We start from the raw sequence: 23190 nt of genomic DNA on the forward strand, positions 1-23190 counted from the left end.
ACCTCGATTAAGAAAAAATCACCTAGTGTTAAGTGTTAACCCAGGTTTCGGCGTAGACAACTACACCTTCTTCAGAACAACAATAAAACCCACAAGCAGCTAACAAGACCATTGTCAATTATTAAAAGAACACCATATCTCTACATTTATAAACGAAAAAGAAAAGTAAAACGCAAACAGTACATATTTACAAAGTCAAGACCACTACTTAACTTAATGGTTCGTTTATAAATGTAGAGCTATGGTGTTCTTTTAATCATTGACAAAGGTCATGTTAGGCACTTGTGGGTTTCATTGTTGTTCTGAAGAAGGTGTAGTTATCTACGCCGAAACCTCGGTTAACACTTATCACTAGGTGCTTTTCTCGCAATCCAGGCGGGTTATTGATTTTTTAATAGACTCCCGAATTGTTTATATGGATAAGGAATAGCAAGGGGCCCATAACACTAGCTTGGGGAACGCCAGAAATCACTTCTGTTTTACTCGATTACTTTCCGTCACTTACTACGAGCTGTGACCTCTCTGACAGGAAACCACGAATCCAGTCACGTAACTGAGACGATATTCCACAAGCAGGCAAATACACGACAAGCCGCTTGTGTGGTACAGCCGGAAGACCGAGAATCGTGTCAAGGTCAGTCGAGTGAGTCAGTGTGTTACACGAGAGATGGCAGACGCTGGTGAGCGAGCAGCTTTTAGCGCCCGATATGACAAGATTAGCGACGGGTGACGTCACGTCGATCACGTGACGGCCAGACTGCGTCTGCCGAAGAGCGCTGGGGCTCAGTCGCTGCCACTGGTAGCTCCCGAGGCGCTCAGCGCAGCTGGAGGCGGGAGCTGGACGCTTTGGTCGGGCCCACCAGGCGGAACGGTCAGTGCGCGCTCGTAATCTACAGACACTGTGCGACGTGGACGCGGCTAGGATTTTCAGTTCCACGTCACTAGAGGCATGCTTCGCATTCTTTCAACGCTCTTATTGTTACCATTAGCACAACAAGTTCTCACTCCGCTATCCGGCTTCAAGGAGTGTGCGACCAATTATTGTTTGGAGAAATGAGATGCACGGAAGCATGTACAACTACATAACGCCATTACATCTTTAGTGGATAGCTGGTAAGAGAAAATCAGTTATAAATGACGCTAAAGGTGAGCAGTCGTGGTATATATTTCGTACGGACACGTAGGAAAAGCACTGTGTAGTGAGACGGGTGTGGAGTTCCCAGGGGGTGCGCGGATAGCTTACTGGCCGCCATGGCGTCCCTGGCCTGGCCGGTGTTTGACGTCAGCTTGGTGACCGCCGCGCTGTCGGCCCTCGCCTTGACGCTGCTCGTGGTCGGCGCCCACGTGGCCCACAACTACTGGCGCCGCATGGGCGTCGTGCAGGCGAGGTCGCTGCTCTTCCTTGGCCACGCCGGGGACCTGCTGCTGGGCGCGAGGAACTTGTGTGACGTCATGGATGACGTGTACCACCAGCTGCAAGGACACCCGTACGGCGGCTTCTACATGTTGGACAGACCGTGTCTCATGCTGCGAGACCCCGATATCATCTGGAAAATGAAACAGGACTCCGAACACTACTCCCGAAGGTAAATTTCACCTTTTTTTCTTTTTTTAGGAATAATTATTTTGCGCCCATAAGTAGGCTATTTACAATTTGTACAGAAACCAGATGGCAGTTATAACAGTCTAGGGGCATGAAAGGGAAGCAGTGGTTGGGAAGGGAGTGGGACAGGGTTGTAGCCTATCCCCGATGTTATTCAATCTGTATATTGAGCAAGCAGTAAAGGAAACGAAGGAAAAATTCGGAATATGTATCAGAATCCATGGAGAAGAAATAAAAACTTTGAGGTTCGCTGACGACATTGTAATTCTGTCAGAAACAGCAAAGGATTTAGAAGAGCAGTTGAAAGGAATGGATAGTGTCTTGAAAGGAGTATATAAGATGAACATCAACAAAAACAAAACGAGGATAATGGAATGTAGTCGAATTAAGTCGGGTGATGATGAGGGAATTAGATTAGGAAATGAGATGCCTAAAGTTTTAATGGAGTTTTGCTATTTGGGGAGCAAATTACTGACGACAGTCGAAGTAGAAAGGATATAAAATGTAGACTGGCAATGACAAGGAGAGCGTTTCTGAAGAAGAAAAATTTGTTAATATAGAGTATAGATTTAAGTGTCAGGAAGTCGTTTTTGAAAGTATTTGTTATGGAGTGTAGCCATGTAAGGAAGTGAAACATGGACGATAACTAGTTTGGACAAGAAGAGAATAGAAGCTTTAGAAATGTGGTGCTACAGAAGAATGCTGAAGATTAGATGGGTAGATCATATAACTAATGAGGAGGTATTGAATAGGATTGGAGAGAAGAGAAGTTTGTGGCACAACTTGACTAGAAGAAGGGATCGATTGGTAGGACATGTTCTGAGGCATCAAGGGATAACGAATTAAGTATTTGAGGGCAGCGTGGAGGGTAGAAATCGTAGAGGGAGACCAAGAGATGAATACACTAAGCAGATACAGAAGGATGTAGCTTGCAGTAGGTACTGGGAGATGAAGAAGCTTGCACAGGATAGAGTAACATGGAGAGCTGCATCAAACCAGTCTCAGGACTGAAGACCACAACAACAATAACAACAACAAGCACAAGTGTTTTTATTAGCTACAAATTCCGGACTGAGAGGCTGCAGCCGATCTGTGAAACTTCTTCTTCCTGACGTTTCGTTGCCAACTGCGGGCAACATCTTCAGGGGTGAGTCAAAGACTGGCTGCCAGGCCGTGGAGGGCCCGTTTTACATAGAGCGCGTAGAGGGCACCACCATACATCACGTGGGGCCGACTGTAAATCTATCACTGACTAACGTCGTTATTCTCGATTGAAAATAATTGATTGTCACATCGTTGGTGCAAAATCGCCTGCCATATCTTACCTAGCTTTCAGCCCTTCTTTTTTCCATTAAAATTGTTGTGGTGCTTCCGAATCTCTATAGCTTCTCTGTAAACGAGTGCATAATAATGCTACGTCCTGGCCAGCGCGCTCGTCTCACTAAATTTTATTTCATGGTTGGTTGGTTGTTTGGGGAAGGAGACCAGACAGCGAGGTCATCGGTCTCACCGGATTAGGGAAGGATGGGGAAGGACGTTGGCCGTGCCCTTTCAGAGGAACCATCCCGGCATTTGCCTGGAGTGATTTAGGGAATTCACGGAAAACACAAATCAGGATGGCCGGACGCGGGATTGAACCGTCGTCCTCCCGAATGCGAGTCCAGTGTCTAACCACTGCGCCACCTCGCTCGGTTTTATTTCATGATCACCGTATTTGACAGTTGTTGCTGCTGAATGTTGTCACGCGCTTTTCTTCTCAGATGGAGTGCTCGATCTATCTCGTTGTCAACGAATCCGTTTTTCTTAAAAGCCGTTCACAAATGATTTAGTTCCTTTTTTAAATAAATTGGCTGTCTCCACCATTGTTTCAAGGACACATCTCTTCTGCCTGGAGTGATGGATGAATCTGTCGGCTACATTAACGTTTAACTGACACTGTAATGACGATCAAGTTCGTTCAACATCTTAATGCCACAGCAAAGCTCCATTCCAAACATATTGGAATAGCAGTTAACGTCATCACAATGTGAAATATGGCTCGGAAAAAGAAATAAGTTGTCAGGTGGCTATGATTTCGCACCTTACAAGCACTCATCTACATATCTTGCCATGATTTAAAACCGGAATTAGGTATCGTTTGGTAGGTTGTACATCGTATATATGAATGTTTAAAGAAGGCTGACATTGTCACGTACACCTTGGAAATAGTTGCTAACGCTTATTGCATGAGAGGTGATGGATTTTCTCTAGTATCAAAACGGCGTAATCAATCATTACCTATACTAGCAGAGGTTGGAACGCCAGTGGAAATGAAAAGGCAGGTGTAACTCAGACCCTTGGAGTAAAAGCCCTCACATGTGTGTTGGTCTTGCTAAACACAGGAAGTAGCCCAAGACAAAGAGTCAGGGCAGCTGAGTGCTGAAGCACAATAGAGTGGTGGCTGGCTGGTGTTATATATAGCTAGGCTGGAAGGATAACCAGAAACTCTGAAAATCTTGGACGCAGCAGAGAGGAACAAGGAAGCGTTACCTCGGAAATCACGCAGGCTGGGTTATTTCAGAGGATTTTTAATCTGAGAAGTGTACCATTGTATGAATTCCTAATTAACGTGGATAGGCATTTGCTCGCAAAATTTCCGCGCTGGACGACAAAAGACTAAAATATGGTTGGTCGGCTTCCGGAAGAATATGTAGAGAGCGAGAATATTCCGTGGTTTCCAGAATATGCTTCGCTTACTGCAGTTACAAGGGAGGGGAAACGAGCTTTGCTGGGAAGCCAGCGATGGAGAGAAAGGGCCTTCCCATTTGAGCGCCCGTGTTTCACGGTCGCTTTGTGTCAGCTTTGTTGGTACAGACAGACTTGCTGTCTTTGCTCTCAGGAGATTTTATAGTTAGAACGGTTAGGCACTGTACTGTTGCAAACTTATAGGAGTCTGCTCTTCGTCGTTGAGTATGCAACGTTCAGTGATTGAAACTACTTCTTCTGTCTATACTCACGCAGAGACATTATCTGAATCCCGTCCTTGTGGCTGAGAGTTCGCGTTTCTTGTCTGTAGAACACGGAGAGGAGAAGACAGTATTAGATTATACTAGTCATAGGACCACCTTCTACTGTCCTGTTTGAAAGAGTTTATTTTGTGGCTGGAGTTCTTCCATCATCGCAGACGTGTAAAGGAAAAAATCAGTCTGATGCACAGATGCAGCACATACGGTAATATTGCTAATTGCTTCGTGTTATTAGGCCTATAATGCTAAACAGCTGTCATCACGTAAGTTTTATTGCCATTGAGGCTGCACGCCACTGTAGATCCTCTTTGAAAGTAGTGTCTTCTTGTGTTTGGTACGTAGATGATGTCAGTCATCTCGCGCTATTTATATTAGATCGCGCAGCCATAGGAAGAGGCAGTTTTGGGCAATTGATCAGTAATATTAGTTAGGAAATATAAACATTTGTAATATAAATGGGTTTTTAATCTACACTAAATGTATAATTAGAAGCAACATTCATTATTAGTATTTACTAGTTCCCTTAATCATTCATTTATGTTTAGGTTGTAATTTATATGTTAAAGAGCAAGAAGGAGGAAATAATATCGTAATTAAAAGATCATAAGGTCTGCTTCAGGGGGTAGTCAGACAGGGCCAAATCTTCATTTTCGCGTTCAGTACTTTCCGTTGAGCACATTCATTTTACAGCTGCCTGTAGTAGCGCCTTGGACTGTTATTAGCTCTGTAGACCAATGATTCAATGATACATCTCTTCTGCCTGGGATGATATCTTGATTCCTTTTGGAGGTAACGGTCATTAATACACAGTTATATGGCCAGTTCACTATTGTTTAACTTTCCATATGTCTCATTAATAGATTGCAAGCAAACATCAACACACTGCTACAATAACTTACTGTTGAATATCTATGAGCAATAAAAACCTAACCACACAGTTCTTGCAGAATAATACGGTACGTATTGAACAGTCACTGTACTTGTTTTAACACGTGGCCTGTTTGTGTCACGCTTCTTTCACAGCTAAGTTGATGCAGTGTTGTTGGCCTAACCTCGTCTGAAACTCGGCCGTGGACTGACTGCGTAGGGACCGAGAATTGGGCCTTTATATATCTTCACAATAATAGGTGCTGAAACTATACATTGTTTAATGTTTAATTTACAGAAATTAGAATTAAAAAATCACTCATGAAATTAACTGAATACATCGCATACTACCTTCTTTTTAACAGTTTCTTGTACAACAAGAGTAAGGCCGAATTGTTTGTTTAAATGATGAAATTAACAAATATAGTTAGACAAACAATACTTTTGACAAACATGGTAATTACTTTGGAATTAATTAAGGGCTAGCTTTGCTAACCAAAATAGACCCTTTGAGAATACTATTAGTTGTTCCCCCAAATGTTTATAATTGGTACAAAATTTATGTTTGGTTATAAGGCAACAATAGAGTTTAAGTTACGAAACAATTACTGATTTCACCCTATAACAAAAGTACTAACTAGGTTTACTCGAAATAAATTAGAAAATTGGTTATGAACATAACACTAAGCACAAAATTAGATCTGGCGGTATATTATTTACGACTGAGGGCCAACCTTTCTCTTTTATTACTATGTAAGTTATACTCAATAATGTTTATGGAAATTAGTCAGAAATGAAAGAAATGAGTTAAATCTGGCAGATGGTAAAACAAGAGAGGAAGTAAAAATATCCCAGTTGCTTCGTCACAACATAAAAACTAATTTACGAACCAACATGAAATGAAGAAATGAATTCAAGCTGGCAGATGGAAAAAGAAGAGATGAAGTAAAAATACACCAGCTGCTTCGTCGCAACGTAACAAATAATTTACGAACCAAATTCCGTGTCGTTGTTTCGTCGCAAGCAGTATCACTTTGAAATGAACGAATTTAATAACAATTTCCTACACAACGCTAAGTGAGAAATTAGACACCAACCTGAAGGATATACTTCTCATGCACTAAAGAGCCAAAGAAACCGGCACACTTTCCTAATATCCTGTAGGGCACTCACGAGCAGGCAGGAGTGCCACAACACGGTGTGGCATGGACTCTATTAATGTCTGAAATAGTGCTGGAGGGAACTGACACTATGAAGCCTGCAGGGCTGTCCATAAATCCGTAAGAGTACGAGGAGGTGGAGATCTGAACAGCACGTTGCAAGACATTCCAGATATGCTGAATAATGTTCATGTCTGTGGAGTTTGGTGGTCAGCGCAAGTGGTTGAACTCAGAACAGTGTTCATGGAGGCACTCTGTAACAATTCTGGACGTGTCGGGTGTAGCATTGTCCTGCTGGAATTGCCCAAGTCCGTCGGGACGCACAGTGGATTTAAATGGATTCAGGTGATCAGACAGAAGGCTTAAGTACATGTCACACGGCAGAGTCGTATCTAGACATACGAAGGGTTCCATATCACTTCAACTGCACGCGCCCCACACTATTACGGAACCGCCAGCAGCTTGAACAGTCCTCTGCTGACATGCAGGGTCCATGGATTCATGAGGTTGTCTCAATACCTGTACACGTCCATCAGTAGAAAAAATTTGAAACGAGACTCGTCCGACCAGGCAACATGATTTCCAGTCATTACCAGCACCATGTTGATGTTGATGGGTCCACGCGAGGCGTAATGCTTTGTGTCGTGCAGTCATCAAGGGTACTCAAGTGGGCCTTCGGCTGCGAAAGCCCATATCGATTATGTTTCGTTGAATGGTTTGCACACTGGCACTTGTTCATGGCCCATCACTGAAATCTGCTGCAATTTGAGGAAGGGTTGCACTTGTGTCACGTTGAATGCTTCTCTTCAGTCGCCCTTGGTCCAGTTCTTGCAGGACATTTTTCCTGCCGCAGTGATTTCGGAGATTGGATTCGTGATATTCGCGGTTTACTCGTGAAATGATCGTATGGGAAATCCACACTTCATAGCTACCTCGGAGATGCTGTATCTTATTGGCGTGCGCGGATTATAATATCACGTTCAGTGTCACTTAAATCTTGATAACTTGCCATTTTAGCACCAGTAACCGATCCAACAACTTCGCCAGACACTTATTGCCTCATATAGGCGTTAACGACCACGGATCCGTATTCTGCCTGTTTACATATCTTTGTATCTGAATACGCATGCCTGTACTAGTTTCTTTGGCGCTTCAGTGCACCTCTCTGTTTGAGTAAACATGCGTATACCAGTGTCTTTCGTGCTTCAGTGTAAGATGTCTAGGCCAACAATATTTACGTGCTCAGTGTTCAAATAGAGCAGCTGAGAGAATTCTACATCTACTTCACTTCCTGTTCCACTCGCAGGTAGAGTGCGAGAAAAGCGATGGTTTTTAAGCTTTGGGGAGCCGTAATTTATTTCTTCTTCTCTTCGTAGTCCTTGAGCGTCAGCAGAATCGATCTGTAGTCGGCCTCAAATGCTGGTTCTCTAAATTCCTATAATAGTGCCTCGTGATGAAGTCGTTCCAGGAATTCCCATCTGATTTCACGAAGCATTTCCGTAATACTGGCGTTCTGGTCGAACCTATCGTTAGAAAATCTTCCTTTAATCTGACGTGGTGGGGATCCCAAATACTCGAGCGGTAATGAAGGGTCGAACTAGAGTACTATACGCGGTCTCCTGTGTACGTGAGCTACACTTAACCAAACTCTCCCAATAAAACGAATTCGATCAGTCGCTTTCCCTACTACCAACATGACGTGCTCATTTCATTTCATATGGCACTGCAACGTTACGCCTAGACATTTAATAGAAGTGACGGAGTCAAGCAGCATTACTAATGCTATATTCGACAGAATTATTTTCCCTACTCGTCGGCATTAACTTTTTTTTCTACATTTACAGCAAGCTGGAATTCATCAGACCAAATAGAAATGGTTCAAATGGCTCTAAGAACTATAGGACTTAACATCTGAGGTCATCAGTCCCCTAGTAATGAAAACTATTTAAACCTAACTCATCTAAGGACATCACACACGTCCTTGCCCGAGGCAGGATTCGAACCTGCGAACGTAGCAGCAGCGCGGTTCCGGACTGAAGCGCCTAGAATCGCTCGGTCACAGCGGCTGGCAAACCAAATAGATATTCCGTCGAAGTCACCCTGTATCTTCCTACGGTTGCTCAATTACAACACTTTCCCGTATATCACAGTGTCATCAGCAAACAGCCGTAAACTGCTCTTCACTCTGTCCGCCAGATGATTTATGCATCTAGAGAGTAATAGCTGTCCTATTACACTTACGTGGGGCACTCCTGAAGATACCATTGTCCCTGTTGAACACTCGCTGTCGAGGGTCAGCGTAATAGATTCTGTTACTGAAAAAGTCTTCGAATTACTCTCTATCCTGCGAATCTAAGCCGTACTGTCGGAACTTCAACAACAGTGCATCCGGCATAGTGTTGCCTTTTGGCACAGTCCATTAAGTAACAATGATAGCCGTCTGCACCAGAATGCAAGCGAGCTTGTCTTATTTTCACTCTCCTACTATGATGGGAAAACTGTGTGCTCCGATCTGCATGGACAGCGTTTTGTTATTTGACTCCAAACATTACAAGGCTAAGTTAAAAACTATTATTATTACTCTTATTATTATTATTTCTGACGTTTGGAACGTACTGGATCTCACGATGAACGGAAAACGAAATTTTAGTACTGTCATTTAGCTTTTACCTGTGCCCATATTTGTCTCACAGTCTCAACAGTTGGTGCTATTGTGAAGATGCTGTCGCGTCCATATGGGAACACTTTGGGACTGTCTGCCTCAGAGTCTCATGTTTTACAATGTACTCTCAACAGTCTGCTACGAAATACTTATGCCGGGTCCAGCACTGTACTCTGTCATCTGATCTGCCTAATACCGCCGATGTGCCCTCTCGTGGTTTCATCGCCTTCAACCGCTTTCCAGAGACTCTCGCGGTAGTAGCACACTAACAGCGGACCAACTCCGCCGTTTCCGAGATGCTCGTTCACAGACGCCAGGTCACAACGAAGTCATTTACGGCCGTATCTTCCGCCATTTACAGTCCACGTGGTCGGTAGAATGATTCTCTATTCTTTCCTACTCCACTTACATATTCTGTTCAGTCGTGTTAATGTCAACAGATTGAAACACCACATTTCGCATTGCGAATAACTGCGAGACGTGCGGGAACAGAGTGAGCTGCGCTAGGTATCTCGATGGAGGATCATGGCTGGAACAGTCTGATCGAGGTGGTCCCAGAGATTCTCGATTGGGTTAAGTCTGGGGAGTTTGATGGCCAAGAGAATACGGTGCTCTTCGAACCACGCACATACAGTACGAGCCGTCTGGCACGTTGTGTTGTCATCGTGCCGAAAAAAAAAAGATTGCATATACAGATTGATGTGGTCCACAAGGACACATGCCTACTTGTGTTGGACCACTGAGCCTCACAGAAGGGCGAGATCATCCATGTAATACCCATTCCATCGACTATTTCAGAGTCTGAATACGTAAAACTGCAATAGTTATTTATCATTCCTTGAACCGGTTTTGGAATCTTTGCAGGTTCATCTTCAGTTTGATTTTCGGAAGTTACGTATGTATTTGTACCATAAACGGTTCATCGAATACTAAATAACTGTCGAAAAGAGTGACTGGTTGCAGTTTTATGTATTTACATTCTGTTGACAGTCACCGCTTCTAAAATATCCACAGTGGATAAACTCGGAGTGTTTTGCTTTCAGACGCTTCACGCGCTACACACCAAGGCTATCTGTCGGATAGAGCATAAAACGTCATTCGCCTGAAAAGGTGACCTGTCGCCATTCAGTGTATGTCCAGTTACGCTATTAAACTTCCCGGCAGATTAAAACTGTGCGCCGGACAGAGACTCGAACTCAGGACCTTTGCCTTTCGCGGGCAAGTGGTCTACCATCGCAGTAGAGCTTTTGTAAACTTTGGTAATTAGGAGACGAGGTATTGTCAGAAGAGAAGCTGTGAGGACGGGGTGTGAGTCGTGCTTGGGTAGCTCAGTTGGTAGAGCACTTGCCTGCGAAAGGCAAAGGTACCGAGTTCGAGTCTTGGTCCGGCACACAGTTTTAATCTGCCACGAAGTTTCATATCGGCGCACACTCCACTGCAAAGTGAAAATCTCATTCTAGTTGCCCTGTTGTCGTGAAAATTCCAACCTGGGTTTGCGATGAACAGCAGTCAAAAAGGGTGCATGAACCTGGCGCTTTCGGAGGAGGCCCATTTGCACTTTGTCAGTTATGAGTGTGTTTTGTGGTACCAAGCGAGCAAAGAAACAAAAGAAACATAAATGGTACTGGCATATTCACACTTCTAGAAGAGAAAGCTCAAATTTGTCTCAAGTTAATGTGTTTGGAGCTACTTTATGAATGAGGTTAATAATAAAAAAGTGTTTTGGTCTGTAGTATGAAATGCTTCGTCATTGCGGTGAAACGTAAATAGCTCATAAATATTGATGCACAGATTGGTAAAACGGTTCCTCATTTAATATCTGCGTGAAGATTGCCCTAAATGGCATGGTAGCAAATCAGGAAACCTGTAATTGAAAAGAACACCGAGCACAACGAAAGTGATTCTAGACGCTCTGCGATGGCTGTAGTTTCGGCATGACTCACTGATAGCGCTGAACAGTTTATCGTTGAAAGCCATGTGATAATCTCTCCTGTGAGGTAACGAATAAACGTGCGGAGCTGATACAGGAGTAACGATCCATTAAACATGTCTCCTGTTTCATACACCATGTCGTGAAAACAATTTCATGACTTTAGTAGCGCTAAAGGCAAAGGAAACCAAACTCCTTTATACCAGAACGACGCTGTAATTACTCTTCTTTTGCACGAAAACTATAGAAAAGACGTAAAAATATATATAGACCCATGAACCTTTTCCCCGTAATACTATGCAAGGTGATCACTATAGCTATTCACGAACATCATATGAACAAAGTAAGACTGTAAATAAGCAATAGCACATGCTGCCTGAAGAAGTGGATATACTACAAAGGGCTACACTGAAAACGTGTACATAGTAGCAGACTAAAATGGCGCAATCAATACGAATAGCCATTTCTTATGGAATTGAGAAAACTGTTTTTGGTTGCAACAAGATGTGTACCAACATCCCTTGAGAAACGAGATACTGTCCAGACTACGTTAACTACGTTAGTACAACGAAAAATATATTCGATACGTCAGTGCTACAGCTTTCATCAATCAGCATAGCATAAATTTCGAATACAAACAGTAGTTAAGTCGGGTGACGCCGTATTGTGGGGCTTATGCCACTTCTTTCTCTACGTGTTATTATGTTATATTGTTACGCTTAAGGGTACAGCATAGAAACGTCCACGTCGTTGTAACATAGCAAGAATGTGGGAAGAATGTAAGTGCGCCCGAAGCGCGGTGTGACTGATGTTATCAGAGCGTGAGTACGGTGGGGTGAGAACAAGCCGTGTCACGATGAAATCTTTTAAAGACCGTGGTGACTCAACTACGAGTCCTTGCTCAAGGAGCACGTCTTTCATTGTTTCAGATTTACCTTGAGAATTTCAATGTACATCTCCAACCATCCTCCTGATATTACTTGCACTGGTAGCCTTCAATAACTTTCATTTCATACTCATAAAACAGTCGCAAATTTGAGTTACTTCTGATAATAACTGGTGCACAAGATAAACCACACACAAGCGTTCTCTGAGCGAGCAGGTGCCAAACCGTTACGGCAGTTGAGGAGGAGTCTGTTTCTGAAGAGACATAACGCGATTCTGTGTCTGAAGTGCCACAAACGAGTGTAAACTCTTGCTGATCTTAAGTTGCTGTGAAGTATTAACTACGATATTTTACAATACATGGCAAATAATGACTTGCATTTGAAAACTTTGCTATGAAGGTTAATACTAACTCTCGAAATCGAGATTTGTTGGTTTTGTGCTTCTGTGAATAAAAGAAAGTCACTTGTATCCCATTGTTTCGCAATTCTCATTATTAGTAACGTTGAGGTTTTGCCATTTTGCCACTTTATTATGCCCTATTTATTGCATACACGACAGAGTCTGCAGCTGGCGGAAAAGAAATGACTGCAAAGTCATCTTTACAAGACAAGAGATGACCAAGTCGCCTCCAGCTGTGCCAAAAGAAGTGGACGCGGATGTTGTATCTAGTAACCCGCCTTGTGTGTTACTCCTGGCGTAACTGTTTGGTGGAAAATGTTACATGCATAAACCCACCATATAGTACTACTAAAATGGTTGAATGATTTTCTAACATCTTAGTTCTGCTTGGCATTACAAGTCTCGGACAATTTGTTCGTCATCAGATGGTTGCACTGAATTTTTAGAAAGAACTGTTGGTCAACTGCTGAATAACCTTCATGCACTCGTGCCCTACAATGAAAAACAGTTTAGAATTGGGAAGAATTCGGTATGAAAATGATAATGACGAATAAATTCTATATTAAGAAAATCAGTCTGTAACTGACGTACATACAGACAAACAAATATTGTCTTTTCTGAAACTAAAAGACACAGTTTTTTAAACGACAATACTGTCATATTCAGTGTACAGGAACCACTGAAAATTTAAGTGATATTTCAAAAAGCTTTAGTGAGCACGGTATTTCCTAAGGCTGTCCTCGTTATAGCTCACCGCATCAAAGGAGGTTTTCACCGCAACTGTGAGCCACGAATAGATTACCGATCACATTACAAGACAGTTCTAAAAATTTGAAGCCTTAACAGTACGTTAGTTGCGGACGCTGTCCAAATACACAGATACAGACCATTTTTGAGCCGCATCTTTTGGTTCACTTTATATGAAAACAAACTTCAAGTGAATTCATCTTGGGCTGGATTGCATCATATTCTTAACGGTATCAAACTTCATTTATGGCGCTTTCTATACAAAATACATAGTAAAGTGTACAGCAGTTTGAGATTTTGTGTGGTGTTCTCTCCAAATATTGGTTTGACGCAGCTCTGCTTGCCAGCCTGTGCTGTGCTAGCCTCTTCGTCTCCTAACAAGTACTGCAAGCTACATTCACTTGATCCTGCTTACTGTGATCTTGCGTAGGTTTCCCTCTACGATTTTTAAGCCCCACTCTTACCTCCATTACCAAACCCACTGTTCCTTGATGCCTCATAATCTGATCTATTAACCCGTCCCTTCCCTCAGTCAAGATATACCATAAATTTCTTTTTCCCCTAATTCAATTTAATATCTCTTTAATAATTGTTCGATCTACCTATTAATCCTTCAACTATTCAGCATCTGTAGTACATTTCAAAAACTTTTATTTTCTTATTGTATGAACTGCTTATCATCCACATTTCACTTCCATATAAGGCTGCATTCCAAGCAAATACGTTCAGAAAAGCTTTCATAGCACTTAAATGTACATTAGACATTATCAAATTCATTTTCAGAAATGCTTTTGCCAATCTCCGTTTTGTCAGTCATTGATTATTTTCTAAGCAAATAGCAAAACTCACCTACAATTTCGAGAGATTAATTACTACTCTAATTCCCTGGGTATCTCCTGATTTAATCCGCCTACATTCCCTTGCCCTTGTTTTACTTTTATTGATATTCGTCTTATCTCTTTTCAAGACACTGATCGTTCCATTTAACTGGTCTTCCAAGTACTTAACCGCCTCTGATAGAATTATTGTTTCATCATAAAACCTTAAAGCTTTTATTTACTCTCCCTGAACTATACAAATTTCTACTCGGTTTCCTTCACACCTTCTTCAATGTTGTTGTTGTTGTTGTCTTCAGTCCTGAGACTGGTTTGATGCAGCTCTCCATGCTGCTCTATCCTGTGCAAGCTGCTTCATCTCCCAGTACCTACTACAACCTACATCCTTCTGAATCTGCTTAGTGTACTCATCTCGCGGTCTCCCTCTACGATTTTTACCCTCCACACTGCCCTCCAATGCTAAATTTGTGATCCCTTGATGCCTCAAAACATGTCCTACCAACCGATCACTTCTTCTAGTCAAGTTGTACCACAAACTTCTCTTCTCCCCAATCCTATTCAATACCTCCTCATTAGTTACGTGATCTATCCACCTTATCTTCAGTATTCTTCTGTAGCACCACATTTCGAAAGCATCTATTCTCTTCTTGTCCATACTAGTTATCGTCCATGTTTCACTTCCATACATGGCAACACTCCAAACAAATATTTTCAGAAATGGCTTCCTGACACTTAAATCTATATTCGATGTTAACAAATTTCTCTTCTTCAGAAACGCTTTCCTTGCCATTGCCAGTCTACATTTTATATCCTCTCTACTTCGACCATCATCAGTTATTTTACTTTCCTAAATATAAAAATTCCTTTACTACTTTAAGTGTCTCATTTCCTAATCTAATTCCCTCAGCATCACCCGATTTAATTTGACAACATTCCATTATCCTCGTTTTGCTTTTGTTGATGTTCATCTTATATCCTCCTTTCAAGACATTGTACATTCCGTTCAACTGCTCTTCCAAGTCCTTTGCCGTCTCTGACAGAATTACAATGTCATCGGCGAACCGACAAAGTTTTTACTTCGTCTCCATGAATTTTAATACCTACTCCAAATTTTTCTTTTGTTTCCTTTACTGCTTGCTCAATATACAGATTGAATAACATCGGGGAGAGGCTACAACCCTATCTCACTCCTTTCCCAACCACCGCTTCCCTTTCATGCCCCTCGACTCTTATGACTGCCATCTGGTTTCTGTACAAATTGTAAATAGCCTTTCGCTCCCTGTATTTTACCCCTGCCACCTTTAGAATTTGAAAAAGATTATTCCAGTCAACATTGTCAAAAGCTTTCTCTATGTCTACAAATGCTAGAAACGTAGGTTTGCCTTTTCTTAATCTTTCTTCTAAGATAACTCGTAAGGTCAGTATTGCCTCACGTGTTCCAACATTTCGACGGAATCCAAACTGATCCTCCCCGAGGTCCGCATCTACCAGTTTTTCCATTCGTCTGTAAAGAATTCGCGTTAGTATTTTGCAGCTGTGACTTATTAAACTGATAGTTCGGTAATTTTCACATCTCTCAGCACCTGCTTTCTTTGGGATTGGAATTATTATATTCTTCTTGAAGTGTGAGGGTATTTCGCATGTCTCATACATCTTGCTCACCAGCTGGTAGAGTTTTGTCATGACTGGCTCTCCCAAGGCCGTCAGTAGTTCTAATGGAATGTTGTCTACTCCGGGGGCCTTGTTTCGACTCAGGTCTTTCAGTGCTCTGTCAAACTCTTCACGCAGTATCGTATCTCCCATTTCGTCTTCATCTACATCCTCTTCCATTTCCATAATGTTGTCCTCAAGTACATCACCATTGTATAAACCTTCTATATACTCCTTCCACCTTTCTGCCTTCCCTTCTTTGCTTAGAACTGGGTTGCCATCTGAGCTCTTGATATTCATACACGTGGTTCTCTTCTCTCCAAAGGTCTCTTTAATTTTCCTGTAGGCAGTATCTATCTTACCCCTAGTGAGATAAGCTTCTACATCCTTACATTTGTCCTCTAACCATCCCTGTTTAGCCATTTTGCGCTTCCTGTCGATCTCATTTTTGAGACGTTTGTATTCCTTTTTGCCTGCTTCATTTACTGCATTTTTATATTTTCTCCTTTCATCAATTAAATTCAATATTTCTTCTGTTACCCAAGGATTTCTAGCAGCCCTCGTCTTTTTACCTACTTTATCCTCTGCTGCCTTCACTACTTCATCCCTCAGAGCTACCCATTCTTCTTCTACTGTATTTCTTTCCCCTATTCCTGTCAATTATGCTCTCCCTGAAACTCTGTACAACCTCTGGTTCTTTCAGTTTATCCAGGTCCCATCTCCTTAATTTCCCACATTTTTGCAGTTTCTTCAGTTTTAATCTACAGGTCATAACCAATAGATTGTGGTCAGAGCCCACATCTGCCCCTGGAAATGTCTTACAACTTAAAACCTGGTTCCTAAATCTCTGTCTTACCATTATATAATCTATCTGATACCTTTTAGTATCTCCAGGGTTCTTCCACGTATACAACCTTCTTTCATGATTCTTAAAAAAGTGTTACCTATGATTAAGTTGTGCTCTGTGCAAAATTCTACTAGGCGGCTTCCTCTTTCATTTCTTAGCCCCAATCCATATTCACCTACTATGTTTCCTTCTCTCCCTTTTCCTACACTCGAATTCCAGTCACCCATTACTATTAAATTTTCATCTCCCTTCACTATCTGAATAATTTCTTTTATTTCATCGTACATTTCTTCAATTTCTTCGTCATCTGAAGAGCTAGTTGGCATATAAACTTGTACTACTGTAGTAGGTGTGGGCTTCGTATCTATCTTGGCCACAATAATGCGTTCACTACGCTGTTTGTAGTAGCTTACCCGAATTCCTATTTTCCTATTCATTATTAAACATACTCCTGCATTACCCCTACTTGATTTTGTGTTTATAACCCTGTAGTCACCTGACCAGAAGTCTTGTTCCTCCTGCCACCGAACTTCACTAATTCCCACTATATCTAACTTTAACCTATCCATTTCCCTTTTTAAATTTTCTAACCTACCTGCCCGATTAAGGGATCTGACATTCCACGCTCCGATCCGTAGAACGCCAGTTTTCTTTCTCCTGATAACGACATCCTCCTGAGTAGTCCCCGCCCGGAGATCCGAGTGGGGGACTATTTTACCTCTGGAATATTTTACCCAAGAGGATGCCATCATCATTTAATCATACAGTAAAGCTGCATGTCCTCGGGAAAAATTACGGCTGTAGTTTCCCCTTGCTTTCAGCCGTTCGCAGTACCAGCACAGCAAGGCCGTTTTGGTTAATGTTGCAAGGACAGATCAGTCAATCATCCAGAGTGTTGCCCCTGCAACTACTGGAAAGGCTGCTGCCCCTCTTCAGGAACCACACGTTTGTCTGGCCTCTCAACAGATACCCCTCCGTTGTGGTTGCACCCACGGTACGGCCATCTGTATCGCTGAGGCACGCAAGCCTTCCCACCAACGGCAATGTCCATGGTTCATGGGGGGGGGGGGTTCTTCAATGTACAAACTGAATAATATCAGTACCAGGGAACAAGTCTGTCCCACTCTCTTCTCAACATCAGCTTCCCTTTCATGTCTTTCGACTCTTACACGTGCAGTCTAGTTTCCGCATAAATAGTAAATAACCCCTTAACCCCCAATATTTTATCCGTGCTGCAGTCAAAATTTCAAGGAGCGTAAGTGACTCAACATTATCAAAAGCTTACTCTAAATCTACAAATTTTCGGAACGTAAATTTTCCTTTCTTTCAGCTGTCTTATAACATGAGTCGTAGGGTCAGCATTGCTTCACGTGTTCCTAAAGTTCTCTGGAACTCAAACTGATCTTCTTCAAGGTCAGCCTCTAGCAGTATTTCCATTCTTCAGTAAACAATTCCTGAATCCTTGACTTACTTAACTTACAGTCTGGCAGTATTCACAACTGAAAGCAACTGACTTCTTCGAAATCGGAGATAACAAATTTCTGAAGTCGGACGGTATTTCAACTGTTCCATACATGTTGCACGCCCGGTGGAATACGTTTCTCGTGGCTGGTTGTTCGAAGGATCTCAGAAATTCTGAGAGAATGTCATTTACTCCAGGCATCTTATTCCTGTTAAGGTCTTTTAGTGCTCCGTCAAATTCTACTGTCTTTCAGTGCTCTGTCAAATTCTATTTGCAGTAACATCCCTCCCGTCTCATCTTCATCTACTTTCTCTAATATGCTATGGATGTTCGTTTTTCTTGTAGAGGGCCTACATATATTCCTTTCACCTCTCAGCTATTCCTCTTTTTCCTGGTACTGGCTTTCCATCTGAGCTCTTGATACTCATACATCTGATTCTCTTTTCTCCAACGGTCTCTCTGGTTTTCCTGTAAGTAGCATCAATCTTTCCCATTCTCAGGCATGTTTATTACGGTTTTTCATTTATCCTTTACCTATTTTTGATTAGTCATTTGACATTTTCTGTTATACCCATTTTTAGTCGTCTTCTTTCTCTTTTACCCTTTTCATTTCCTGCACTTTGTTAATTATTAGTTATTGTAAAGCGATTTTAGAGTCGCGAGACAAGAACAAGCTATTTTCGTTGTCTTAATCCGTTAATGCCGTGGGTCGCGAATTCGCATTACATTCTAGCGACGCTAGCATATGTAACGTTAATTGTTTTTGAGGTACAATCATGATACATGCAGATTCTACACGAAGCTAACAGCGTCTCTGACATTTTGCTGCGGTTTCCTGAGTTTTCAGCGTACTGTAGAGCATCTTGGTCTTTGCACCTTGGTTCACGACATACACCGTCACTATTTAGAGAATGACAGGTGTATACAAAGGCAAGTTCACTTCGGAAAATTATTTGTTGGTTCTGCAGTATCTGTGAGTGGTGTAAATCACATTTTGATGTCACAGTCTAGTTGTACATTCAAGTGAATTAGAAAATATTGTTTCTGCAAAATATGTATCATTAGGCGTTTTCGTACCTTTGTTGGCGCATACAAGAGGTGAAATCAAGAAACAAGTTAAGTGAAAGCAGTTATTTCGATATTTCAGTGACTGATTGTGTTCATTATTTGGTGAACCACCTAAAACTTGCATCGCAAATATGTAGGAAATGAAAGGTGCTATTGATGTGCGGTTTTGACAGAATGGACTGTAGTCAGGGACTCGTATTGTTAGCCAATAATTAGAGTTTAATAATACTTAAAAGTGTAATTTTTGTTCAAGCATACGGTTTTGTCAACGGAAAAATACCTATTGACATTAACAAACTAAAAGCAGAGTAAGTTAGAATGTTAGTTGTTTTGTTGCAGGAGTCTGCTGAGGATCGTTTACGAGTTACCGTATTTTTAAAAGTTGTATAGATTCTCAACAGTATCGAGACAACTAACCATTACAGGCTGTGTTCAAAATGACCACAGTCAATGGCAATACAGGCTTGTAATCTGTCATGGAACGGCTGCTGCACACACATGCTGCGATTTCACCGGAGATGTCCGAGCAGGTTGCAGTAAAACGTCGTTGCCTCTCACCAGGTGTAAATGGTATGTCTTTGCAGACAGCGTCTTTCAGCTTTCCTCACAGAAAAATGTCCACAGGGGTCAAATCCGTGGAACGCGCCACCCAGGGTACATGTCCTTTGCGTCCAGTTCAACGATTTGGAAACAATTCGTGAAGACATGCTACAGTACGTGCTGCACTACGGACAGGATAGCCACCATGCTAGTGCCACAACATCCTCTCAGTATGCAGAGGGAAGTCCTCTAGAATACCTAGGAGGTGGTCTGTTAGGAGGCTGGGATAGTTGTGCGCGTTCAGTGTTTTGCATATGAAAAACTGGTGTTTAAGCTGTCGGTTTACTATCCCACACCATATGTTTACACTCCTTGGAGCCTGACCTTCCAACGGGGATTGTCAACAGATCAATACCGCATGTTTCGGGGGTTTGTATGAACATGACTGGTATATGTGATTTCATCAGTAAACAAGATACGTGATACATCTCGAGTCTATTGATACGTAATCAGCATGGTTTCAGAAAACATCGATGTAATGGCCGCTATCGACAACAGATCTGAAGGTGATTCCGTATTTCTAGATTTCCGGCAAGCTTTTGACACCGTCCCTCACAAGCGGCTTCTAATCAAGCTGTGCGCCTATGGGGAATAGTCTCAGTTGTGCGACTGGATTGGTGATTTCCTGTCAGGAAGGTGGCAGTTCGTAGTAATAGACGGCAAATCATCGAGTACAATTGAAGTGATATCAGGTGTTCCCCAGGGAAGCGTCCTGGGACCTCTGCTGTTCCTGATCTATATAAATGACCTGGGTGACAATCTGAGCAGTTCTCTTAGATTGTTCGCAGATGATGCTGTAATTTGCCGTCTAGTAAGGTCATCCGAAGACCAGTATCAGTTGCAGAGCGATTTAGAAAAGATTGCTGTATGGTGTGGCAGGTGGCAGTTGACGCTAAATAACAAAAAGTGTGAGGCGATCCACATGAGTTCCAAAAGAAATCCGTTGGAATTTGATTACTCAATAAATAGTACAATTCTCAAGGCTGTCAATTCAACTAAGTACCTGGGTGTTAAAATTACGAACAACTTCAGTTGGAAAGACCACATAGATAATATTGTGAAGAAGGCGAGCCAAAGGTTGCGTTTCATTGGCAGGACACTTAGAAGATGCAACAAGTTCACTAAAGAGCTTATACTACACTCGTTCGTCCTCAGTTATAATATTGCTGCGCGGTGTGGGATTCTTACCAGGTGGGATTGACGGAGTACATCGAAAGGATGCAAAAAAGGGCAGCTCGTTTTGTATTATCACGTAATAGGCTAGAGAGTGTGGCAGATATGATAAGCGAGTTGGGATGGAAGTCATTAAAGCAAAGACGTTTTTCGTCGCCGCGAGATCTATTTGCGAAATTTCAGTCACCAACTTTCTCTTCCGAATGCGCAAATAATTTTTGAGCCCAACCTACATAGGTAGGAATGACCGTCAAAATAAAGTAAGACAAAGCAGAGCTCGAACAGAAAGGTTTAGGTGTTCGTTTTTCCCGTGCGCTGTTCGGGGTTGGAATGATACAGAGATAGTATGATTGTGGTTCGATGAACCCTTTGCCAAGCACTTAAATGTGAATTGAAGAGCAGTCATGTAGATGTAGATATCCTATGATAATGTCCATTTACAGAACTTAACACGTTTCTGATAATCGTGTCCATGCAGCTCTTGCTAGACAGAGGTGTGACAGGGATGCAACCTACGTCGATGGAGAATGGGAAGGACACTTGCCTGACTCATGCCACCTCTTCGTGCAATTGCGCTGGAGCTAACGCGCGGATCAACTGCAACAACAGCAAGAATATTAATTTCCCCTGTTTTGTCGTCATTTGTTTCCTTCTGTCACGTTGTGTAGATGCTACTTTGTCACTCTTACGTAACTGGGTGAAGAGGCTGGTAAATAACTGCCGAGACGGTTGACGTCTGCTGTGATATCTTGCCACGTACTCCGTACAAGAACGAACTGCTTTCTTTCTACAGTCGCCATAAAGCATAAGCATGTGAGCTTTTTCTGCATTGGTAAATCCCATAGTCCTCTCATGAGCTACAGATAGGACTGTCACACACTAACCGACTATCAAGTAGCAGTGCACTCCAAGAACACAAAACCCCACTATAGGTAAACAAAACAACGTCGTAACTAGCAACCATGTAGGTTGAATGGCACAAACAAGTGTCAGCGTGGAAAATTTTCAAAATGTGATATCTCGTAGACGAATCCTGCAAAAACATCACTGATATTCTGAATTTCACTACTGTCAGCAGGCGTTGCTCCATTAAAAAATTGTATGTCAGCAGAAAAAATACACTTTGTAAGGATTATTAACAACTGTTTATTGGCAAGTAGTATGCGCCCCTAACTACCAATCTACTCTGTGAATAGCACACATCAATAGCACTTTCCATTTCCGCTATATTTGCGGTGAGTATTCCAATAATTCGTATCAAGATCCGATCTCAACATTGTTTTGACTGATTGCCTATCACTTTCATTACGATGTTTGAAATTCTAATGAATCGCTAATATTCCGAAAGTTTTTACGAAATACCAGATAGGGAATGTGACAGTTTGAATGTTTCCTTTAAATTTAAAAAAAGAAAAAAATCCAGTATAGTGGCAATAAAAAGTGTGCAGTAACCATCAAGTCCGTCAACATCGGTTCCAGATGAATATATGAATATACCAAACTGATGCAGTAAGTTATTGACCTCAGTTTACAGACACGACGTGAAGACGTAAAAAGCCCAGTTTTAAATGGCAGACAGTATTCGTGTGTAAAATGCGTAACTGTCATCTGCGCCTAAACAAGGGAATAAACTATCACGGAGAATTTCACTTACGAAGGAATATTGTATTATATATAACTATCTAAAAATCTGTCACTAAGTATTTTTCATTTTTGATCTTGTAAATCATGTCAACGTTTCATCAAAATGTTTAAATAAAAATCTTTTACTAAATGAAGTCTTTTACAAGCCCAGTTTCTCCAACGGCTGTTGCAGATATGCAACATACCTGGCAGTTATAACATATCTGAGATCTGACCTTATATACGCTATTACACTTCATTACTGGTTAAAAATTATGATTTTAGATTTTTACTTTCTAGTAGATTCAGTAATGTTGTCCTCACTGTCGTTTTTGCGTTTTAAAGTATCATGTTGTCAACAGAGATTACCACCACAAGATGATACATGTATATTTCAATTCTTGATTTCTCCCGCCCGTGGCAATGTATACAACTCTTCTGGAAGTTCGGAGCACATGGTGTGGTCATCTCTGTGTCGATGTTCTTCCGTTTCTCATCAGTTCGCAGGATTCCACCAGCTGTAGTTGTCAGAGCTCAAAGGAAACGCAGGTGTCAAATTCATCTTTATAATATGGTCTTAGCCTATTGTTTTTAAGGAGGAAAATTGCAGCGTGTCATTATATTGTATCCGTTCCAGACGTATATACTTTAGTTATTTATATATGTAGCA

General features: G+C 41.8%; 1 protein-coding gene across 4 annotated transcripts in view; it reads left to right on the forward strand.

The window, feature by feature from the left end:
• Window positions 1-760: 760 nt before the first annotated feature.
• The window catches only part of LOC126281856 (probable cytochrome P450 6a13), a 73427-nt gene continuing 50997 nt past the window's right edge, over window positions 761-23190 (forward strand). For 2 of the 4 annotated variants that reach the window (XM_049981117.1, XM_049981118.1), the window contains exons 1-2: window positions 786-1113; window positions 1217-1586. In XM_049981117.1, the coding sequence (XP_049837074.1) occupies window positions 1252-1586 (335 nt within the window). In that variant the 5' untranslated portion in view covers window positions 786-1113; window positions 1217-1251. Of the gene's footprint in view, window positions 1587-23190 lie in introns of all 4 variants that reach the window. The other 2 variants (XM_049981116.1, XM_049981115.1) reach the window with 2 other exon arrangements.

This window comes from Schistocerca gregaria, chromosome 7 (genome assembly GCF_023897955.1).
Source record: "Schistocerca gregaria isolate iqSchGreg1 chromosome 7, iqSchGreg1.2, whole genome shotgun sequence".
NCBI lineage: Eukaryota > Metazoa > Arthropoda > Insecta > Orthoptera > Acrididae > Schistocerca > Schistocerca gregaria.